Here is a 24,465-nt window from a genome sequence, read left to right on the forward strand (position 1 = left end):
TTATGCGCATCTTCACTTACAAATTTCCGGATTATGTTTTTGAGTGTCTGGTTAAATCGCTCTACTAAACCATCCATTTGTGGGTGATAGACACTGGTGCGGATAGACTTAATCCCCAGTGTGCGTGACATAAATGAAGTGCCTTGGTCTGTCAGGATTTCTTTCAGAATCCCGACCTGGGAGATAAAGCGGAAGAGCACTTCCGCAATACTGCATGCTGAGATATTGCGGAGAGGCACTGCTTCCGGATATCGCGTTGCATAGTCCACTAGAACTAAAATAAAGCGATATCCCTGTGCTGACTGATCTAATGGCCCAATGAGATCCATCCCAATTCACTCAAATGGGGTCTCGATTAGAGGAAGAGGGCACAATGGCGCTTTTGGAGTGGCCACGGGATTTACTAATTGGCATTCACAGCATGCCGCACACCACAGACGGACATCCCCGTGAATCCCTGGCCAATAGAACTGGGCCATTATTTGTGCGAGTGTTTTGTCTTGCCCCAAGTGTCCAGCCACGGGATTAAAGTGAACCGCATGGAATACGAGTTCCCTACGGCTCTTTGGGATTAACAACTGGGTTATTCGTTCCTTAGTTTGAGTGTCCTGCGTCACTCGGTACAATCTATCTTTAATAATGGCAAAATAGGGGAAGGTCGGTGCTGCGCTTGGCTGAAGACTTTGACCATTGATTACTCTCACTTGGTCAAACACATGCTGCAGAGTCTCGTCTTGCAACTGCTCTAACGGGAAATCCCCAAGGGAATCCCCCAAGAGAGGGAGGAGGAGCGGGCTGCTCCTCACTCTGACGTGGTGTTGATGTAGACGGCTCTGTGACAGCTTCTCCAGCCAATGCCACACCGGGATCTTCGCGTGACCTACTAGGGCAGGACCCACTACGTGTTAAATATTCCATTAGTTTTTTAAATCCCGGCCAATCAGTACCCAAAATCAATGAGTGGGTAAGACGAGGACTAACTGCTGCCTTTATTCTATGCATTTGGCCCCGGAATAGAATATGGACAGACACTAGAGGGTAATGGTGAACATCCCCGTGCACACACAACACTTTCACTGCTTGTACTCTCCCCAGTGCCTCACCTTACACCAGGCGTTGGTGAATTGAGGTCTGATTACAACCGGAATCCACCAAAGCATGATATGTATCCCCTTGAATACTTGCCGGTATACGATATGTTCTGGCCTGATCGGGGGCAGTTTTTGGCGCGTCAGGGATCCAGATTACAGCACCCACCTCCCTTGCGGAGCTCTGACTCTGGAGATGCTCCAATTCCCCGCCGCGCCAGCACACCGGCCCAAGCTTTCCCTCTGCACTGGTGTTATGGGTGTCACTCACCTGAGGGGGAGACAACACAGACACAGAAGAGGGAGATGGGAGGACACCATGGGTGCGATGGGCCGTCTGGGGAGGAGCCAGCCGCCGCCTTCGTGGCAAGGGAATGGGGTGGAGAAGGGGCCAAGAGACAGGAGAGAGAGAGGGAAAGAGAGAAAAGAAGTGAGGGGAGACACTTCATCTGCCTGCCGTCGGAGCCGTCCCCAGATAGTCCTCCGCCAGCTCGATAGCTCGTTCCAGCAACGCCGGGTGGTGACACTGGACCCATTCCGCCATTCCTTCCAGAAGTCGAGAGATAAACTGCTTCAGTGCCACCAGATTGATGATCTCGTCAGCGTCGCGGTCTTCCGCCCTCAGCCACCACCGGCAGGCGTCCCGGAGTTGCTGGCCAAATGCAAACGACCGGCTGACCTCTTCCAGTGCCATCATCCATAAGCGCTGATGATGTTGTTCCAGGGAGCGGCCGAACCGCTGCAGAATGGCTTTCCTTAGGTCAGCATAGACCAGTCGGCTGTCAGCAGGGAGCTGCTGCACTGCGAGCTGCGCCTCACCAGTCAGGAGCGGGAGGAGGCATGCCATGCGCTGCTCCTGCGGCCACCCCCATGCCTCGGCTGCTTGCTCGAAGGGAGTGAGGAACGCTTCCGGATCGTCCTGTGGTCCCCTCTTCGTGAGGGTGACGGCAGCGGTGGCTGACGGCCCTGCTGATGCAAGCAGGTGCCGGAACGCCTGGCGATCTTCCTGCTGGGCCAGCATCAAGGCTTTGAAGCATTGCTGCTGCTCCTTCTGGAGGGTGATCAGCACTTGATAATGGTTCTGCTGGGCGGTAGTGAGGGCAAGGCTGAGCTGTTCAAATGGGGAGGACTCCATGGGGTGGTTCCCTTCTTATCTCCCGGGTTTCGGCACCACTGTAACAATTCCTGATGTGGGTGGAGCACAGAAGCACGGCAGGCGAGAGTTAATGTTACACAAACCACTTTATTTAGCTTTTCAGCTTGCTTGCTTGCTTTCTTTCATTTGTTCATTCTCTCTCACTCACTCACACATGCGTTGTGGTCGGGGAGAGAGCTCCCTTTCTCTGCTCTCTCTCCTTTTATGCTCCATCCATGTAACAAACACACACACACACACACAACTGACAGCAGGTGGAATGACTTAGCCACTTACCTTCCCCGACCCCACCCTCCATTCACAGACTGCTGCTTGGCCACGCCCCTGTTGCCACACATACACACACATTACTGCATATTGAAATCTGTTGTGTTTTTCTGTCACTGAGGTCATTTATTTGTTTATAGAAGGTTGTGAAGACCACACAATTGTGTAGGCCCTGATAAATATAAACATAGAATTGAAGGAGGGTGTATTTTCTTTTTCCTGTGACTATATGCAACTAGGTTATTGTAAGTGTAGGAATTTTTTAGCTCAAATTAAAGGGGAAATAAAATAGTAACTCAGAATTATTACATAAATGGGAACTATTTCATCCACCAAAAATAGTCATAAATAGATGTTTGTAATAAGACCATATCGAAACTCCTCTTACTGTGAAGCCAAAGAGAGTTCTGTTGTAACTTAGGGGAAATACTATTTTATTAAAACGCATAGGTAACAGAAAGCAAACAATCTAGGAACTAAAATCATGAGAAAAGCAGACAATGAGTCACAAATCTTTATAACACACACAGAGCACTTATTCCTAAAACTATGACACAACTGAGACACAAACACTAACAAATATAATTAATAAACAATTGTGAAATGAGTGGAATGTGGAAATGAAATTTCCCAAAATACACAATCTTATATGTAAACATAATATTGGGTTATTGACTTAAGCATTTACGCCTGAGAACCCAGTGAGCCACTTTGAGGTAGAATTAAACTTAGAATAATTAAGTTATGCAGAAGAAGAGTTAGGCAGTTCAAAATAAAGCACCTAGGTTATCAAAATTGCATGGAAGTTTTTATACTTGCATTTAAGAGAGTCCTCATAGCTTTGCCTTCGTGAAGCAGCTTGCATTGGTCTGAGGAAGCATTCAAAGTATCCGGATGGCTGGAGCATCTAAAGTCTCTTGGAATTTAGAAGTTCTCAGCTTTGGAAGGTCTTGAAATTTCTTGAATGGTGAATCTTTGGTGTTGCAGATGGAAGCGATGCATTTGCAGAATGGAGATTTGTAATGATGGAAAACAATGAAGAGCTGAAAGTTTCTTGAATGGTTGAATCTTGGAGTTACTGATGGAAGTGGTGTGTTTACAGAGTGGAAATACATAGAACGGGTCCGTGAGTCTTCCTTTAAACAAAGAGCTCCAAGTTTCAGAGTTTGCATGATGGTTTTGTTGCAAGTTCATGCATATTTAATTATGCAAAATAGCAGTCTGGTCAATGGGGTTTTGACCTTGCCCCTTGGGAGATAGGTCTGGGGAAATGTGATCCTAGACATTCCGGAGGTGCAAGTTTTATACTTTGTTACAAAACTTATGGATAAACACATACTAATGTAAATTACATCTCATTATCTCTAGCCGCTTTATCCTGTTCTACAGGGTCGCAGGTAAGCTGGAGCCTATCCCAGCTGACTACGGGCAAAAGGCGGGGTACACCCTGGACAAGCTGCCAGGTCATCACAGGGCTGACACATAGACAACCATTCACACTCACATTCACACCTACGGTCAATTTTTAGAGTCACCAGTTAACCTAACCTGCATGTCTTTGGACTGTGGGGGAAACCGGAGCACCTGGAGTAAACCCACGCGGACACGGGGAGAACATGCAAACTCCACACAGAAAGGCCCTCGTTGGCCACGGGGCTTGAACCCGGACCTTCTTGCTGTGAAGCGACAGCGCTAACCACTACACCACCGTGCTGCCCCTGTAAATTACATATTAGATTTAATCTGGGAAGAGTCAGAGCTTCAAAATGACCTCAAAGAGAATCTTTATCCACTCACAAATTATTAGTTATTTGGCATAAACATACTTATTAGATTAGAAATAGGCAGGATATGTTCACATGGATTAAAATACTGATTGTTCTAATCTTTAGACAAACACACAAAACACATTGGTCTGTCAGTAAATCCATTCTTAAACACTTTTGTCTGACTGAAGAACATCTTCCTTTGTTCTGACCACGTAGTGGGTGTTTGTGTGTGTGTACATGCAAATGTGTGTGCATGCATTTCCTGAATGTTTCATTATTTCAGTTTGGCTAAATACTTGTTTGTGGCCAAGAGCCTTTCAGCAGAGTCTATAAAATGCTGAGTTAGTTGAAAATGTTTGTTGAATTAAATAAGTGGCCATTTCATTCATAAAAATAAAATCTTTCTTTGTTCTGAGGTTTTCATGAAATTCTATGTCAGAGGTCATTTTGGGGTCATAAACCATCGTGTCTTAGAGGCAGGCACCAGGATGGCAGACTTTTATGACTGTCTGGCAATCTTAAAATATAGTCACTTAATCCATAAATGGGTTTTTGTTTGTTATCTTCTGTTGGTAGGCTTTGTGAAGAGGGGGTAAACCAGATGTCCCTGGTCATGAGATTTGTGTGATGCTTAAACAAAAGAGGTTATCTTCTGAATCAGCAATTTGGATCCTCTGGGAGGGGGACTGTGTGATGAAATTCCTGTGTCTCCAGCATGTCTGAGGGACAAATGAATTTGTGGGCTAAAATCAAAACATAGCCATGTCCCAGTATTGACATTTCCAACAATGTCGATATTGAGGCATGGCTATGTTTTGAGCCTACATTGTTTTCCTTTCTATTTCTCATCTCGTCTTCTTCCGCTTTATCCGGGACTGGGTCGTGGAGGCAGCAGTCTAAGCATGGAAGCCCAAACTTCCCTTTCCCCAGACACCTCGGCCAGCTCCTCGGGAAGAACACCGAGGTGTTCCCAGGCCAGCCGAGAGACATAGTCCCTCCAGCGTGTCCTGGGTCTTCCCCAGGGCCTCCTCCCGGGGGGACATGCCTGGAACACCTCCCCAGGGAGGCGTCCAGGAGGCATCCGAAAAAGATGCCCGAGCCACCTCAGCTGATTCCTCTCGATGTGGAGGAGCAGCGGCTCTACTCCGAGCTCCTCCCGAGTGACTGTGCTTCTCACCCTATCTCTAAGGGAGCGCCCAGCCACCCTGCGAAGAAAACTCATTTCGGATCTCATCCACCCCCGGTGCCTTGCCACCAAGGAGCTTGCAAAGCACCTCAGTGACTTCGGCTTGGGTAATGGACGAGTCCACCTCTGAGTCATCAGCCTCAGTCTCCTCAATGGAAGACATAATGGTGGAATTGAGGAGATCTTCAAAGTATTCCTTCCACCGCCCAACAATGTCCCCAGTCGAGGTCAACAGCTCCCCCCCCGCACTTGTAAACAGTGTTGGCAGAGTACTGCTTCCCCCTCCTGAGGCGCCAGACGGTTTGCCAGAATTTCTTCGAGGCCGACCGATAGTCCTTCTCCATGGCCTCCCCGAACTCCTCCCAGATCCGAGTTTTTGCCTCCGCAACTGCCCGAGCTGCAGCACGCCTGGCCTGCCAATACCTGTCAGCTGCCTCAGGAGTCCTGGACGTCAACATGGCCCAATAGGACTCCTTCTTCAGCTTGACGGCATCCCTTACTTCCGGTGTCCACCACCGGGTTCGGGGATTGCCGCCGCGACAGGCACCGGAGACCTTGCGGCCACAGCTCCGAACAGCCGCATCCACAATGGAGGTAGAGAACATGGTCCACTCAGACTCAATGTCCCCCATCTCCCCCGGAAGCTGGGAAAAGCTCTCCTGGAGGTGGGAGTTAAAGACCTCCCCAACAGAGTGCTCGGCCAGACGTTCCCAGCAGACCCTCACCATATGTTTGGGCCTGCCAGTTCTGTCCAGCTTCCTCCTCCGCCAGCGGATCCAACTCACCACCAGGTGGTGATCAGTTGACAGCTCAGCCCCTCTCTTCACCCAAGTGTCCAAGATATAGGGGCGGAGATCAGATGAAACAACAACAAAGTCTATCATCGACCTCCGACCTAAGGTGTCCTGGTGCCACGTGCACTTATGGACACCCCTATGCTCGAACATGGTGTTTGTTATGGACAAACCGTGACTAGCACAGAAGTCCAATAACAAAACACCACTTGGGTTCAGATCAGGGAGGCTGTTCCTCCCAACTACGCCCCTCCAGGTGTCACTGTCGTCGCCCACGTGAGCACTGAAGTCCCCCAGTAGCACAATGGAGTCCCCAGTCTGAGCACCCCTCAGTACCTCTCCCAGGGACTCCAAGAAGGCCGGATACTCTACACTGCTATTCGGCCCGTAGGCACAAACAACAGCAAGAGCCCTCTCCCCAATCCGAAGGCGCAGAGAGGCGACCCTCTCGTTCACTGGGGTAAACTCCAACACATGGCGGCTGAGCTGGGGAGCTATAAGCAAGCCCACACCAGCCCGCCGCTGTTCACCATGGGCGACTCCAGAGAAGTGGAGAGTCCAGCCCCTCTCAAGGAGCTGGGTTCCAGAGCCCAAGCTGTGCGTGGAGGTGAGCCCAACTATCTCTAGCCGGTACCTCTCAACCTCCCTCACAAGCTCAGGCTCTTTCCCCCCCAGCAAAGTGACATTCCATGTCCCAACAGCTAGCCGCTGTGTCCGGGGATCAGGTTGTCGAGGCCCCTGCCTTCGACTGCCACCCAATCCACACTGCACCAGCCCCCTACTGCTACCTCTGTGGGTGGTGAACCCACAGGAGGTCGGGCCCATGTCACCTCTTCGGGCTGAGCCCGGCCAGGCCCCATGGGCAAAGGCCCGGCCACCAAGCGCTCGCATGCGAGCCCCAACCCCGGGCTTGGCTCCAGGGTGGGGCCCCGGCTGCACCATACCGGGCGACGTCTCGGTCCTTGGTTGTTGCTCCATTAGGGGTTTTGGTGAACTGCTCTTGGTCTGGCTTGTCACCTAGGACCTGTCTGCCTTGGAAAACCTTTACAGGGGCATAATGCCCCCGACAACAAAGCTCCTAGGATCATTCAAGCACACAAACCCCTCCACCACAATAAGGTGGCAGTTCTAGGAGGGGCCTTTCTATTTCTTTTTCACTAAATATTTTCTTAGTTGCTATATCACATTAAAGGTAGAAAAACATCTGACATGACTGATCTTGGTTTCATTTTTCACATCACAAAAATCTGCAATTTTAACAGTGTGTGTTGACTTTTTTTATATCCACTGTATATTATATATTCTTATTAAATTGGAATATTATTATTCACAATGTAACCCTTTTCTCCACTTTAAATACTACTTAAATGTAAATACCAATACATTTTGGAAAAAAATCTATTTATATGGTATTTTTAGTCATGAATCCTAGTACTGAATTATATTTCAGATTTATACTATGAGAGGCTTCCTTGAACAAATCACTGTGCTAAACAAATTGTTTGTTTTGTGTCAGGTTCTGAAACCACCCATTTCCGACATCCCTCCTCCTCCCCCTGATCTCATGGAGGTCCTAAATAAGACTCCCTCATTCAGCCTGTTCAGGGAAGCAGCACTGGTAAATACATGCTATCCTACACACACACACACACACACACACACACACACACACACACACACACACACACCAGCCTATACACCAGGGTTTCCAAAACTATGGGTCACAAACTTATGTTGCTTGACTTACAAATCTGGTCACGAGAGAAACCCACAATCTCCTCTTTTGTTTCATTCAGTTATTTTAGTAATTAATATTAGAAATATCAAAGACAGATATTTTGTGTGGCGGCGGCATGGTGGTGTAGTGGTTAGCACTGCCGCCTCACAGCAAGAAGGTCCTGGGTTTGAGCCCAGTGGCCGACGAGGGCCTTTCTGTGTGGAGTTTGCATGTTCTTCCTGTGTCCGCGTGGGTTTCTTCTGGGTGCTCCAATTTACCCCACAGTCCAAAGACATGCAGGTTAGGCTAATTCATGGCTCTAAATTGACCGTGAATGTGAGTGCGAATGGTTGTTTGTGTGTCAGCCCTGCGATGACCTGGCGACTTGTCCAGGATGTACCTTGCCCATAGTCAGCTGGGATAGGCTCCAGCTTGCCTGCGACCCTGTGGAACAGGATAAGTGGCTACAGATAATGGATGGATATTTTGTGTGCTGATATTTTGAAAAGTTGCTGGAAGTCACATTCAGACATGCCACATTTAAATTAATAATTTAGTTTTCTTTACTATCCTGACATGCTGCACTAGTGTAATTCAGCCAAATGTACAAATTTCCCCCACCACCTACCTCAGTTAAACAAACTGACATTGTATCTCAAATTGCATGCTCATGTACTATTCTAGACTGTGAGTGAATACTACCTATTTTTTTCCAGTAACAATTAATGTTTGAATTTTAAAAACATCTCATGGGGTCTGTTTGAGTACCAACCTTCTTGTTTTCTAATTAGTAAATACTTTTGAATGTAAGGTTGTGATTTGAGATGCAGCCAGTGGCAACATTCATGATGACAGTGGAAAATCTGAAGAGAGATAGAGCTTGTCATTTTGGATTTAAGGCCATAAAAATGCAAAACATTTTGCAGTTCAACTTAGAAAGTTGGTGGACTGGGATGGTTTTTCTCTGATATGCCATCTAGTGAATGTCGCTTTGAAATTCTTCCGGAAGATTTTATGCGCACACACACATTATAACCCCAATTCCAAAAAAGTTGGGACAAAGTACAAATTGTAAATAAAAACGGAATGCAATGATGTGGAAGTTTCAAAATTCCATATATTATTCAGAATAGAACATAGATGACATATCAAATGTTTAAACTGAGAAAATGTATCATTTAAAGAGAAAAATTAGGTGATTTTAAATTTCATGACAACAACACATCTCAAAAAAGTTGGGACAAGGCCATGTTTACCACTGTGAGACATCCCCTTTTCGCTTTACAACAGTCTGTAAATGTCTGGGGACTGAGGAGACAAGTTGCTCAAGTTTAGGGATAGGAATGTTAACCCATTCTTGTCTAATGTAGGATTCTAGTTGCTCAACTGTCTTAGGTCTTTTTTGTCGTATCTTCTGTTTTATGATGCACCAAATGTTTTCTATGGGTGAAAGATCTGGACTGCAGGCTGGCCAGTTCAGTACCCGGACCCTACGCAGCCATGATGCTGTAATTGATGCAGTATGTGGTTTGGCATTGTCATGTTGGAAAATGCAAGGTTTTCCCTGAAAAACCGTCGTCTGGATGGTACGGTATGTTGCTCTAGAACCTGGATATACCTTTCAGCATTGATGGTGTTTTTCCAGATGTGTAAGATGCCCATGCCACACGCACTAATGCAACCCCATACCATCAGAGATGCAGGCTTCTGAACTGAGCGCTGATAACAACTTGGGGCGTCCTTCTCCTCTTTAGTCCGAATGACACAGCGTCCCTGATTTCCATAAAGAATTTCAAATTTTGATTCGTCTGACCACAGAACAGTTTTCCACTTTGCCACAGTCCATTTTAAATGAGCCTTGGCCCAGAGAAGACGTCTGCGCTTCTGGATCATGTTTAGATACGGCTTCTTCTTTGAACTATAGAGTTTTAGCTGGCAACGGCGGATGGCACGGTGAATTGTGTTCACAGATAATGTTCTCTGGAAATATTCCTGAGCCCATTTTGTGATTTCCAGTACAGAAGCATGCCTGTATGTGATGCAGTGCCGTCTAAGGGCCCGAAGATCATGGGCACCCAGTATGGTTTTCCGGCCTTGACGCTTACGCACAGAGATTCTTCCAGATTTTCTGAATCTTTTGATGATATTATGCACTGTAGATGATGATATATATAAACTCTTTGCAATTATACACTGTCGAACTCCTTTCTGATATTGCGCCACAGTTTGTTGGCGCAGAATTAGGGGGATTGGTGATCCTCTTCCCATCTTTACTTCTGAGAGCCGCTGCCACTCCAAGATGCTCTTTTTATACCCAGTCATGTTAATGACCTATTGCCAATTGACCTAATGAGTTGCAATTTGGTCCTCCAGCTGTTCCTTTTTTGTACCTTTAACTTTTCCAGCCTCTTATTGCCCCTGTCCCAACTTTTTTGAGATGTGTTGCTGTCATGAAATTTCAAATGAGCCAATATTTGGCATGAAATTTCAAAATGTCTCACTTTCAACATTTGATATGTTGTCTATGTTCTATTGTGAATACAATATCAGTTTTTGAGATTTGTAAATTATTGCATTCCGTTCTTATTTACAATTTGTACTTTGTTCCAACTTTTTTGGAATCAGGATTTTATATATATATATATATATATATATATATATATATATATATATATATATATATATATATAATTGTGTGTGTGTGTGTGTGTGTGTGTGTGTGTGTGTGTATATATATATATATATATATATATATATATATATATATATATATATATAGTGTATATATATATATATATATATATATATATATATATATATATATATACATACATACATACAGTGGTGCTTGAAAGTTTGTGAACCCTTTAGAATTTTCTATACTTCTGCATAAATATGACCTAAAACATCCTCAGATTTTCACACAAGTCCTAAAAGTAGATAAAAAGAACCCAGTTAAACAAATGAGAGAAAAATATTATACTTGGTCATTTATTTATTGAGGAAAATGATCCAATATTACATATCTGTGAGTGGCAAAAGTATGTGAACCTCTAGGATTAGCAGTTAATTTGAAGGTGAAATTAGAGTCAGGTGTTTTCAATCAATGGGATGACAATCAGGTGTGAGTGGGCACCCTGTTTTATTTAAAGAACAGGGATCTATCAAAGTCTGATCTTCACAACACATGTTTGTGGAAGTGTATCATGGCACAAGCAAAGGAGATTTCTGAGGGCCTCAGAAAAAGCGTTGTTGATGCTCATCAGGCTGGAAAAGGTTAGAAAACCATCTCTAAAGAGTTTGGACTTCACCAATCCACAGTCAGACAGACTGTGTACAAATGGAGGAAATTCAAGACCATTGTTACCCTCCCCAGGAGTGGTCAACCAACAAAGATCACTCCAAGAGCAAGTTGTGTAATAGTCGGCAAGGTCACAAAGGACCCCAGGGTAACTTCTAAGCAACTGAAGGCCTCTCTCACATTGGCTAATGTTAATGTTCATGAGTCCACCATCAGGAGAACACTGAACAACAATGGTGTGCATGGCAGGGTTGGAAGGAGAAAGCCACTGCTCTCCTCAAAGAACATTGCTGCTCATCTGCAGTTTGCTAAAGATCACGTCGACAAGCCAGAAGGCTATTGGAAAAATGTTTTGTGGATGGATGAGACCAAAACAGAACTTTTTGGTTTAAATGAGAAGCATTATGTTTGGAGAAAGGAAAACACTGCATTCCAGCATAAGAACCTTATCCCATCTGTGAAACATGGTGGTGGTAGTATCATGGTTTGTGCTTGTTTTGCTGCATCTGGGCCAGGACGGCTTGCCATCATTGATGGAGCAATGAATTCTGAATTATACCAGCGAATTCTAAAGGAAAATGTCAGACATCTGTCCATGAACTGAATCTCAAGAGAAGGTGGGTCATGCAGCAAGACAATGACCCTAAGCACACAAGTCGTTCTACCAAAGAATGGTTAAAGAAGAATAAAGTTAATGTTTTGGAATGGCCAAGTCAAAGTCCTGACCTTAATCCAATCGAAATGTTGTGGAAGGACCTGAAGCGAGCAGTTCATGTGAGGAAATCCACCAACATCCCAGAGTTGAAGCTGTTCTGTACGGAGGAATGGGCTAAAATTCCTTCAAGCCGGTGTGCAGGACTGATCAACAGCTACTGGAAATGTTTAGTTGCAGTTATTGCTGCACAAGGGGGTTACACCAGATACTGAAAGCATAGGTTCACATACTTTTGCCCCTCACAGATATGTAATATTGGATCATTTTCCTCATTAAATAAATGACCAAGTATAATATTTTTGTCTCATTTGTTTAACTGGGTTCTCTTTATCTACTTTTAGGACTTGTGTGAAAATCTGATGATGTTTTAGGTCATATTTATGCAGAAATATAGAAAATTCTAAAGGGTTCACAAACTTTCAAGCACCACTGTACACACACACACACACACACACACACACACATACATACGTGTGTGTATATATGTATACACACACACACACACACACACACACACACACACACACACACACACACACACACACACACACACACACAGTGTGTGTATAATCCACATCACCAGTGCATACACTAGCCTTTACACACCAGTCCATACACTCATATATATATATATATATATATATATATATATATATATATATATATATATACACTAGCTCATAAGCACCACTGCTACACACACTAACCCATACACAAAATAATCCACACATTACCAGTAAAACACTAAATATACTTGTGCACTTATAATATACATACTGCAGATTTTACACTTTCAAAAACAAAAACCAGCCCATACTGTTTTCCACATAGCTTTTTATCGGATCCATGAGATCCTGCTTAAACTGTAGACTATCTTTGAATCTGAGCAACCTCAATGAAAAGTTAGGGCCAAAACAAACTAGCTAGCTAGCTCTTTAATTCCATAATTGAGTACATGTAGGGTCAAACAACCCCATCTGTGATTGATTTATATATATTTATATATCTGTTGTGTTTATTTCTGTGTGTGTAATATTGTATGGTGAGAAACATGGTCTTTAGAATACTGGGACATGCCTATCCATCGGTACCCAACAGTAATCAGGATAATCATTTATATAAAATAAATTATATAAAGAAAGATATAAAGATATAAGATGACTTATTTCTATTAAAATTGCACTAATAGTCTCAAGTAATTTAGATATGATTTTCATCTTATATTTTATATTAATATTTATATTATAAATTGGCTCTTCCTGAGTGTGGACACTAGGCATGAAATGGTTGAATGAATCTAAAGTTTTCTTTCAAGAATGAATATTTCACAAATTTACCATCATTATTAATAGCTGATGCGTTTAAATGATGCATTTTCAGAGTACGGACACAATTTACTTTTTTTTTTTTTTAGCTGTACAATTTAACAGAACGCATCACAACGAGGGACTTCACTATCTTTGTTCCATCTGACAATGCAGTTAAGGATTACCTGGAGAAAACAAATTCTACACACCTGGTGAGCTGGCAGATGATTTGGTATTTCACATGGTCTTTTCCATCATCATGTTTTTATTCAGTAATTTTGACATTAATTTGTTTGTCTTTGGATTAGGATGAAAACATTGTGAAATATCATGTCATTCCAAAAGAGCAGCTTTTCCCTGAACACTTGACTGATGGGACATTAAAATATACGCTGCTTGGGAAAGAGTATCAAATCATGATTCATTTAAACAGTGAAAATAAGGTATATAAAGTAAATTATATCAGCATTCAATTACACTGTTTGTGGTATAAACTCAAGTCTAGAAACACACACACAAAAAACCAAATATCCCTTTCTCTTCTTCAGACACTCATTAATGATGTAGCATTGGATGGGAACTTCACTGAGATAAGGCACGGTGTCATCATCAGTGTCTCCCGGGTTTTAGTGATTCACAAAAACTACTGCAGCAAAGATATGTACACAAAAACCTTTGTAAGTCTTACAGTGAATCAGAACTCCTAGAAATCAAGACAATCTTTTATTAAATAGTCTCATAGTGGCAAATTTCTAACATTTAACAAAAGAGAAAGGTTGGGTTAAGGAGTGAAGTTAGAATTAGTACCTTTTCTTCCAACTTAATTTATATGAAATTGAAAAAAAATTCAGCAATAACCCCATCATTTGTTTCAAGTTTGTAAAGGAGATCAGGTTCTTTGTGTTTTAAATATAGTTAATAAAGAAGGTTAAAGATCTAGAAGGTCAAAATGAAAGTGGAATGAGTATTTGTTTTCATAGAAGTAAGTTTTCACTGAGTAAAAGTACAAGTATAGATTTTTGGTTATAATCAAGTAAAGTGTACCATAAAATGTCACTTAAATATAGTAACAAAGTACAGTTACAGATTTTTACCTCTCCAACTACTGATTCTCCACATGTTGTAGTTATCATCAAAATGTCATAGAAGTTATCATTAATTAGAAATTCATCAGTTTAATAAATGTACCTGATGTTGCTTATGTTTGATGCTCTCACACAGGGAAGATGTGGTGCATGCGACTCACCTCCCAAATGCACATACAGAGGAAAGCCTGTAAGATTACCCCCCACCCACCCACATCCCATGCTTCATTAGTGCATACATGGTCTTTGTTCTCAGTTCTCAGGTCTTCGGGGACTGCACTTCCTAATGCTGTCTCTGTCTCAACACACCTGTACCTGCTGCTAATTATCAGTCCTTCTTGGATGAAATCAGGCAGATTAGCAAAAGGAACACACAGTTCAGTAGTCTCAGAGGAGAGAAACTGAACACTTTATACAGCCGAGTCATTATAGGCTTCTTCTGTCTTAGTAACTCAGTGCTGTTCATGTGTGATTATTAATGTATTTAGTACATAACATTTTATTTGGTAAATAACATTATTTAAACTCTGTGATTATTTTATCCGAAATGCAAGATAAGTTTACATCTGAGTCCATAATTATATACACCTACAATTGCACTTGCAGTCACTATCCTAATATTTAAGTGTACTACCACATCCAAAAATGGAAAAGGTCCAGCATGGGACCACCAATAAGCAGATATTATTTGGGTGGTGAATTGCTAAGTTGAGAACAACTCTACAAATACCAAGTACGCCCACAGATATTGCGTATTTTGCTCATTATGAGGGTTAACTGTTTTTCCTCAAGGACGTACCCATGTCAGTTTGGTGGGACTATGATTTGAACTCATAACAATCGAACCAGGTCAAAGCCTTAAATCACAGAGCCACCATGTCTCATATGCAATTGTGATATTAACTCAATTCTGCATAATTCAACTCTGAATGGGCCTTTGTGTAAGAAAAAATTATATAAAAATATATAGTCTCTAACTGCACACCTACAATGGTAGTACACCTAAGGTAGATCCAGCAATACTGCTGTGCTGATACTTTTATACCAGCAACACAGCCATTTTATTAGTAACATTTTTCATGCAGTTATCTAATCAGCCAATTATGTAGCAGCAGTGCAATGCATAAATGCATGCAGATACAGGTCATGAGCTTCACATCAAACCATTCTGTGTAAACTCTAGAGACCCTTGTGTGTGAAAATCCTAAGAGATCAGCAGTTTCTGGAATACTTTAACCAGCCCATCTGGTACATACAACCGTGCCATGGTTAAAGTCATTGAGATCACACTTTTCTTCATTCTGATGTTTGATGTGAACATTAACTGAAGCTCTTGCCCTGTATCTGCATGATTTTATGCATTGTGCTGCTGCCACAAAAATGGTTGATTAGATAACTGCATAAATGAGTAGATGTACTGGTGTTCCTGTTAAAGTGACTGGTGAATGTATATTTATTTAATATGCATTATTAAACAATGTCCCAGTGAGCCTCACACACATTCAACACTTTTTCTTGTTATTGTAGAGCCCATTCATGAGTATGTCCCTTTAACAACCTCTGAAAACTCTGCCAGTTGGCTTAGTGGATGGGTCAGGTTTCCTGTGTTTATGTTCTATAATCCATAGTCACAGGTACCAGTGGATATTCATGAACATCCACCAGGTGTACACATTCACAGTCACCAAGCAACATGTGTGCTCTCCAGTGCTCTGCCTTGAATCAGGCTTTATTAGATTGGGTTTGATTATAACCAGAATCCACCAAGGCCTGATGTGTACCCATTTCACTACACAGATATTTAGTCTAGTGCTTTACGTTTGCTCATTTATCTGTCACTTTTCCCCAAAGCGACTAAAAAGTGAGAAAGTATACAGTTAAGAACTTGAGGGTCTTGCTTGAGAATTCAATAGTGAGAGCTTGGCTGTGCTGGGATTTGAACTGACAACCTTCTGATCAGTAACCCAAAAGCCTTATCAAATAAGCCACTCTTGAGCTTCATCGAAGCATAGCATCGTTTACATTATAACATTCTCTCTCTGGTCACAGGAAGCTTGTTGAAAAGAAACTAGGCTATATAACTAGGCTGCTGATGACCACACAGGTGTAAACCATTCCTGGTTAGTTGGTCATTCTCTCAGATTTTTTACTTGCACATGAAATCACAGAAATTAAATTTGCCATTGTTGCGCAAAAAAAGACAGCATTTTGTTTATATTTACATTTTTATATTTATACTTTCACTGGGCTGTACTTAGAGTTTGTGACTTAAGTGGGCAATTAAATTCCAAAAGTTGTGTTAGTATTTAGTTACCTCAGAGGTGTAGCGGTACTGTCACGAGTGGCGAGCTGAGGTGAAGTGAGGACCCAAGAGCAGACTCAGAAAACAGGCAGTATAAAGAGAAAACTTATTTAATGAAGTAGATGGCAGAAAGGCAAAAGGTACAGTAGGGCTCAGGCAAAAATCGCTAGTCAAAAAACAGGCCAGGAGGTCAAAAACACAGAGGAGCAGGTAGACATGATCAGGGACAAAAAACAGGGCAGAAAAATCTTCACAAAAACTGATGAACACAGGGACAAGGGAAATCCAGGCAGAGGTAGCAAAAGACACAATCCAAAAGAACAGGCAGGCGAAAACAGGGACAAAAAACTGGACAGAAAAACTTGACACAAAAATAAGGAAAAATTCAGGCAGGGGGACTCAAGAAGACAATACCAGTGAGCTGTAGCGAGGCAAGGAAAGTCTACAAGAGACAGTCTGGCAAATGGAGTAACTCCAAACAGTTCTTAAAAAGCCCTGGCTAATGGGAGAGGAGTGGTAGCAGGTGTGGGAGTGCCGCTTCAGGAAATGGCCTTCAGCAAGGCACGACTGAATTCCTGTCCTGGATCCGGCCTGTAACTGGTGTGGAAGTCCCACAATCTAAGGCATGGATGGACTGGACCGGACTGTGATGGTACCCCCCCCCTTCAACAGGCGCCTCCAGGCACCTTAGAAAGTGCCTCAGGGTGTTGTTGGTGGAAGTCCGTGATGAGGGTGGGATCCGTGGTGAACCTGGCAGGAACCCAGCTCCTCTCCTGAGGACCATACCCCTCCCAATCAACCAGGTACTGGAGTCCTCTGCCTCGGCATCATACCTTCAGCAACATCCTGACAGTGAAGACCTCACCGCCATCTATGAACCTGGGAGGAGGAGGGGGTTTGGAAGGTGGGGACAGGGAACTGGAGACAAGGGGTTTGATTTGGGAGACATGGAAAGTTGGGTGAATACGGTGCATGGTTACAGGCAGAGACAGTCTTACAGAGCAGGGATTAATTACCTTGGAGACGGGGAAAGGTCCTATGAACCTGGGAGCCAATTTGCGGGAGACTGTCTTGAGGGGCAAGTGGCGAATGGAGAGCATTACCCACTGCCCTACCCGATAGATGGGAGCTGCCGAGTGATGTTTGTCAGCTTGCTCTTTAAACATCTTGACAGAACGTAGGAGCTTTTTCCTGGTCAATGCCCATGTTCTCCTGCCGTGGCTCACAAACATCTGGGCAGAGGGCACAGCGACGATGACTTCTTGGACGGGGAAGAGTGGTGGCTGGTAACCCAGAGAGCACTGGAAGGGGGAAAGACCTGTAGCAGAGGTGGGTATGGCGTTGTGAGCGTACTCTATCCAAGGAAGGGTCTTGCTCCAGGAGGCAGCATCCTTGGACACCATGCACCTGAAAGCCAATTCCAGCTCCTGGTTGGCCTGTTCTGTCTGTCCATTGGTCTGAGGGTTAAAACCTGAAGACAGACTCCGAGAAGTACCAATGATTTTACAGAAAGCCTTCCAGAATTGGGCAGAGAACTGGGGTCCACGGTCTGATACAATGTTTGAGGAGAGTCCGTGTAGGTGGAAAACATGGAGTATCAGCAATTCTCCTTGGTGGTGGGAAGCTTGGGCAGAGGGATAAAATGAACAGCTTTAGAAAAACGGTTGACAACAGTGAGGATACAAGTATTGCCACCTGAATTAGGGAGTTCTGTGACAAAATCCAGGGCTATGTGTGACCAGGACTGGTGGGGAACAGGAAGAGGTTTCAGCAGGCCGGCAGGGGGTCTGTTGCCAGTTTTGTTCCTGGCGCAGATGTCACAAGCTGCCACAAACCTCTGGACATCCTCCTTGATGGATGGCCACCAAAAACATTGTCGGATGAGTGCCAGAGTCTGGGCTGCTCCTGGGTGGCACACCATTCTGGAACCATGACCCCACTGCAACACCTGTGCCTGCATAGAAACAGGAACAAAAAGATGGTTAGGAGGTGCATTACTGGGGCCTGGGTCCTGCTCATGGGCCTTCTGGACCAGGGTTTCCACTTCTAACAGAGCGGCCCCCACCAGGCACTGTGGAGGAAGGATGGTCTCAGGGGAGGTCGATTTCTTCTGGAGGGGAGAAAACATTCTGGACAAGGCATCGGGCTTACCATTCTTCGAGCCTGGGCAGAAGGAAAGTGTGAACCTGAAGCGAGAAAAGAAGGGAGACCATCGGGCCTGATGAGAATTGAGGTGCTTGGCAGTCCTGAGGTATTCGAGGTTCTTGTGATCTGTCCATATGACGAAGGGAAGGTCTGACCCTTCCAACCAATGTCTCCATTCTTCCAAGGCCAGTTTAATGGCCAACAGTTCCCAATTGCCAATGTCATAGTTTCTCTCAGAGGGGGAAACCCGACAAGAGAAAAAAGAGCAAGGATGAAGCTTGTTGTCACTAGCCGATCTTTGGGACAATATGGCCCCCACCCCTGACTCCGAAGCATTGACCTCAACCACAAACTGTCGGGATGGATCTGGAATGGTGAGTATAGGTGCTGATGTGAACCAATGTCATAGTTTCTCTCAGAGGGGGAAACCCGACAAGAGAAAAAAGAGCAAGGATGAAGCTTGTTGTCACTAGCCAATCTTTGGGACAATATGGCCCCCACCCCTGACTCCGAAGCATTGACCTCAACCACAAACTGTCGGGATGGATCTGGAATGGTGAGTATAGGTGCTGACGTGAACCTTCGTTTAAGCTCAGAGAATGCCTTCTTGGCCCCTTCCACCCAGCTGAAAGGGACTTTGGTGGAAGTTAAGGCCGTGAGGGGCCCAGCCACTATATTAAAAGTTCCTGATGAATCGCCTGTAGAAATTCGCAAACCCAAGAAACCGCTAGAGTTCTTGCTGAGAGGATGGGGTGGGCCAGTCAGCAACTGCCTTGAGTTTCAGGGGGTCCATCTGAATCTGTGCGGGGGAGATAATGAAATCCAGAAAGGAGACAGACCTTCTATGGAACTCCCATTTCTCAGCCTTAACAAAGAGTTTATTTTCCAGGAGTTGCTGAAGGACCTGCCTGACGTGGATGTGGTGTTCATCAAGGGAGCAGGAAAAAATCAATATATCGTCCAGATAAACAAAAACATTAAGGTAGTCCCTCAGGACATCATTAACGAGGGACTGGAAAACCACAGGAGCATTAGTCAGGCCAAACGGAACCACAAGATATTCGTAGTGGCCCATGGGGGTGTTAAATGTCATCTTCCATTCGTCCCCTTCCCTGATCCTCATGAGGTGGTAAGCATTACGCAGGTCTAGCTTGGTGAAAATCTGGGCTCCCTGGAGTAACTCAAACGCCGTAGACATGAGAGGTAGGGGGTAACGGTTCTTAATGGTGATGTCAAGGGTGCAAGGATTTGTCCTTCTCCACAAAAAAGAATCCTGCCCCTGCAGGAGAAGAGGAGGGACGAATAATTCCAGCTGCTAAGGACTTGGAGATGTATTTATCCATGACTTGCCTTTCAGAAGGAAAGAGAGAGTAAATTCGCCTCTTAGGTGGTGCAGTTGCAGGGAGGAGGTCAATTCCACAGTCATAGGGCCTATGGGGAGGAAGGGAAACAGCTTGAGACTTGCTGAACACAGGTTTTAAGTCATTATACTCGGGAGGCACATTAGAGAGGTCAGGATATTCACCAATGGTGGGCTGGAGCAGCTCGGCGTGAGGGAGGGCAGATCTCAGGCATGACGATAAACATAATTGACTCCATCCTAAAATGGTGTTATTAGTCCAATTGATATGGGAGTTATGTAGAGTTAACCAGGGCAGACCAAGAACTATGGGCACATGGGGATTACTCATGACAAAAAACTGAATGGATTCAGAGTGGTTGCCAGAAATTCTTAAGGTGACCGGGTCTGTTCTATGTGTGATGGTGGTCAGACCAGTACCATTAAAGGTCAGGACAGTGAGGGACGGGTTCAGAGCCAGTAGTGGAATCCCCAGGCGCTTGGCGGTGGTCGATCAGATCAGGTTTCTGTCAGCCCCTGAATCAATGACTGCCTGGAGATCATGGGGCTGATTGCCATGGATAATGACCACTGGGAGTAGCGGTTGATCGGTAGGGGGCTGATTCTGGACCTTGCCCACCAGGGCCCCTAAACTCACTGGTGGACTCTTCCTTTTAAAGGGCAAGATTGGCAGAAATGCCCAAGCTGGCGGGGGGCTTCCGGTCATGGAGCAGATCAGACATGCCTGAAGTTAACTCCATGGAAGTGTGATAATTTTGTTAAATTTACCAGGAACACTCTTATGCAGACTTAAGAAATACGTATGGTGTTGATTGTATTTACTTAATTTAGCCTACTGTCCTTTATCTTACCGGTTATCTTTGACATTTCATATTTATTCAGAAACCATGCCTAACAACAAGTCATGCCAGGCTAAAGAAAACAGTGGTGAGCGATCTATTCAGGGCCAAGATGCTCCTTTGAATTTGTCAACTTTCACTGACCAACTGAATTTATTGAAGACGGATATATTTGGAAAAAATAGATTCGGTTTTCGGGACATTGAAGACTGAAATATCATCAGTACGAGACAAGCTAACCTCCTCTACCAATGCTCTGCGAGCTACATTGGACTCTCATGCTAGCCGGCTAGCCGAACTTGAAAATACTGCTGTTTTCTGCGGGGATTCTGTTAAGGATCTACAGACCACCGTTAACAACCTGGCCGATGAAATAACATCTTTGAAAGCCAAATGTGAGGAGCTAGAAAGCAGATCTAGGCAAAATAATATTAGGATAGTTGGCCTGAAGGAAGACAAGGAAGGCTCTCATGCAGCTAGGTGGCTAACTAAATGGCTATATGACACCCTGGGTCTTGATGTTGAGCCTGAGATTGATCGAGCTCATAGAGCTCTACGTCCCAAACCAAAAAGTGGTGAAGCACCGTGTCCTGTGATTGTTAGACTGCTGTATCAATGGGACAGAGCCACTATACTTCGCAAAGTCCGGGCAGTTGGCGACTCTTTGAAATGCGAAGGAAAACGGGTGCATATTTTCCCTGATCTCACTGCTGCTCAGTCTAAGAAGCACGAGTCATTTGCTGGAGTCAAACGTCTGCTGTGTGGGAATTCTGCATTTAAGGACTATGGCTACTTTCATCCAGGCTATTTGAGGATCACCCTACAGAACGATGAACAGCAGAAATTTGAGGATTCTGCTAAAGCTGAATCTTTTGTCCGTCAACATACTTCTGTCAACTCTGCCGATCAGATGAACAGTAATGTTCCTGCTGGCATGATGGACTGAGCTGTTGTGAACTCTGTGCACTTGGGTCAAGGTAATGGTAGGCTATGATAAACAATTGCTAGGCTACCCAGTAGCAAGTTCATGAACGTCAACCTTCATGCTTTTTCCTGTTATTATTGCCCCATAACCTAATGCCATGCACTGTGGGTATTTTGTTCCTTTAGTAGTACTATGTCTCAGGGTTCACTGTGAAAATCACATTTTCACTTTGGAGTATTACATACATGTCAACCCCTTTGGGCGTCCACCTCTAGTATCAGAGGAAGAAATCCATAAAACAACATAAAATCCTTATAGCCTTCGAATCGCACCAAACTTAATAAATAAATAAGTAAATATAACTTGCCTGAGAACTTTGTCCAGCATGTTGAAAATAGCCTCGCCCGTGCCGATATTGCACATGGGCATGTCTATGATTCTTGACTTCGCCCCTCTGTTTATATCGAAGATCCGCACCAAAACGGCCAGTCACTTGTCCGTCTTTTTGTCATTGGATTCGTCGATCATCAAGGAAAATGGCGACGTCTGGCAGTGCTGGATGATCGGTAGTGTAGCGTCGGGGGCCAAGCTCTTTTTTATTATTTGCGTTGTTTTGGTGCGCCTACAGCTGAGAGATTTCGCAATCGTACTGTCCGTGCAAATTCGCGGCAACAGTTCTGTCAGGTGGTCCGCAATGGCTAGCGGCAAATTGTGCTGAGCAATAAAATTACAGATCGTAACTTCTGCTCTTATTACACTTGTTGGTTTATTGCTCTTGGGCTTTGCAAACATCGTCATTTGCGGCTGATTCTGTTTCTGGTGTAAATTTTGCTGATGTAGTTTGGACCTCATGTGTTCCCTCATGTCGTAAACTCCAGACGCCGCAACTTTTATATCTTGCACACAAACTGTACAGTGCGTGTACTCCTCATTTTTCGCCTGAACAATGACACCATTAAATGTCTCCTTCCATTCAGGAAGATACTGCCTGCTGTATGTCATTTCCTTTCTCAGTGTTCCCATTCTTTCACTCAGCAGACGCTATTCAAAATCTCTCAGGTGTAAACAATGTCGCTCTGCACAATGAGAAAATCGTTCGAACAATGACCGTTTGGCGCGTTTAAATGCAGCTCGTGCGCATGACCGGAACGAGCGAAGTCTCGCAGTCGCGATACTGCATGAGGCTTGAGGAATAAACATCCGGTTTCACATAGTCTGGGTTATCTGCCCCTGCATACACGCTGTTCTTTGTCTATAAATCGAGCTTTCGTATGTTTTTGCGACGATCAGCTGACGATGTTCTAGTAAGATACACAAAATAAATTTAGGTCAGAAAATACTGAAAATCCATAAGACTTTGTTTATACGCTCATATGCCCTTGAAATGAGCTAAAATCCATATAATTTCCGGACAATCCGTATAGGTTGACATGTATGGCATTAGATGCTTCTGGAAGTTCTGGAAGAGATCAAAGTGTTCTCCAATGCAGCTTGTCTGGGAAGCTGCTGGGGGGGGGGGGGGTGGTACCGGGCTTGTGAGACTGTATGTGATTTTCTAAGCCACTCCTTGGTTCTCCATTATGTTTTTTTGTTGTTGTTTTTCTTTTCTTTTCTCTCCTTTTACCCATTACATATTCTCTCCCAACACATCAAAATGATTTAAAGGCTGTCTCCTCCCTATGTTCATCAATAATAATATCACAATAATAGCTTATTTTTTCTCTCTATGACTACTACAAATTCTTCCATTCAGGGAGGTAACCTCCCCTTTGTGAGCTGGAATGTCAAGGGTGCAAACTCACCTGTTAAATGCAACAAAGTGATCAACCATTTACATAGCCTGAATGCCATGGTGGCCTTTCTGCAGGAAACTCATTTGGGGGCTTTGGAACACACCAGATTAAGAAAGAAATAGGTTGGACAGCTATATCATTCTAACTTCTCCTGTAGGTCTAGGGGAGTGGCCATTTTAATTCATAAAGCAGTTTCATTCAAAACCATTCACATAGTGTCAGACCCCAATGGCCGCTATATCTTTGTCTCTGATATACTATATAATATGCCAGTAGTTTTAGGTAGCATACCGTATATCTACCCAACTGGGACAATGACACATTTTTTTTGAACATTCTTTATTTGAGATTATGCTTATAAAAATAACACAACAATACACTGAAAACAAAACACAACAGACAAGGAACAATTGGTGTCTCAGCAAACCTACAAACCCAATTCAAGATATACTTCACAAATGGACATCCCACAAAACTAAGCCCCGGATAGGGGGGAGAAAGTACACCCGACAGGAAACCTCCACAAAACAACAACAAAAACCACCTTATTTCTCACGACCAGCTGTTACCAATTCATCTATCTGTCCATCCAAAATGAGAAATGACAGGGGCCCACAAAATCAAATCCATTTTTACATGAAGTTTTGCAGTTATCTTCTCCATTAAATAAACATTCTTTAGTCTCTCTTGCCATTGTTGAAGGGTGGGAGGCAGAG

The 24,465-nt window shown here is 44.0% G+C and overlaps 1 protein-coding gene across 6 annotated transcripts in view; it reads left to right on the forward strand.

The window, feature by feature from the left end:
- Positions 1-24,465, forward strand: part of stab1 (stabilin 1) — a 403,938-nt gene that overhangs the window by 144,356 nt on the left and 235,117 nt on the right. For all 6 annotated transcript variants that reach the window (XR_009651684.1, XM_060910924.1, XM_060910926.1 and 3 more), the window contains 5 exons: positions 7,777-7,878; positions 13,408-13,512; positions 13,609-13,743; positions 13,849-13,977; positions 14,522-14,575. Coding sequence is in view for 5 of the 6 variants with exons in the window: in XM_060910924.1 (XP_060766907.1) it covers positions 7,777-7,878; positions 13,408-13,512; positions 13,609-13,743; positions 13,849-13,977; positions 14,522-14,575 (525 nt within the window). In the remaining variant the exon portion in view is untranslated. The remainder of the gene's footprint in view (positions 1-7,776; positions 7,879-13,407; positions 13,513-13,608; positions 13,744-13,848; positions 13,978-14,521; positions 14,576-24,465) is intronic.

This window comes from Neoarius graeffei, chromosome 26 (assembly GCF_027579695.1).
Source record: "Neoarius graeffei isolate fNeoGra1 chromosome 26, fNeoGra1.pri, whole genome shotgun sequence".
Taxonomy (NCBI): domain Eukaryota; kingdom Metazoa; phylum Chordata; class Actinopteri; order Siluriformes; family Ariidae; genus Neoarius; species Neoarius graeffei.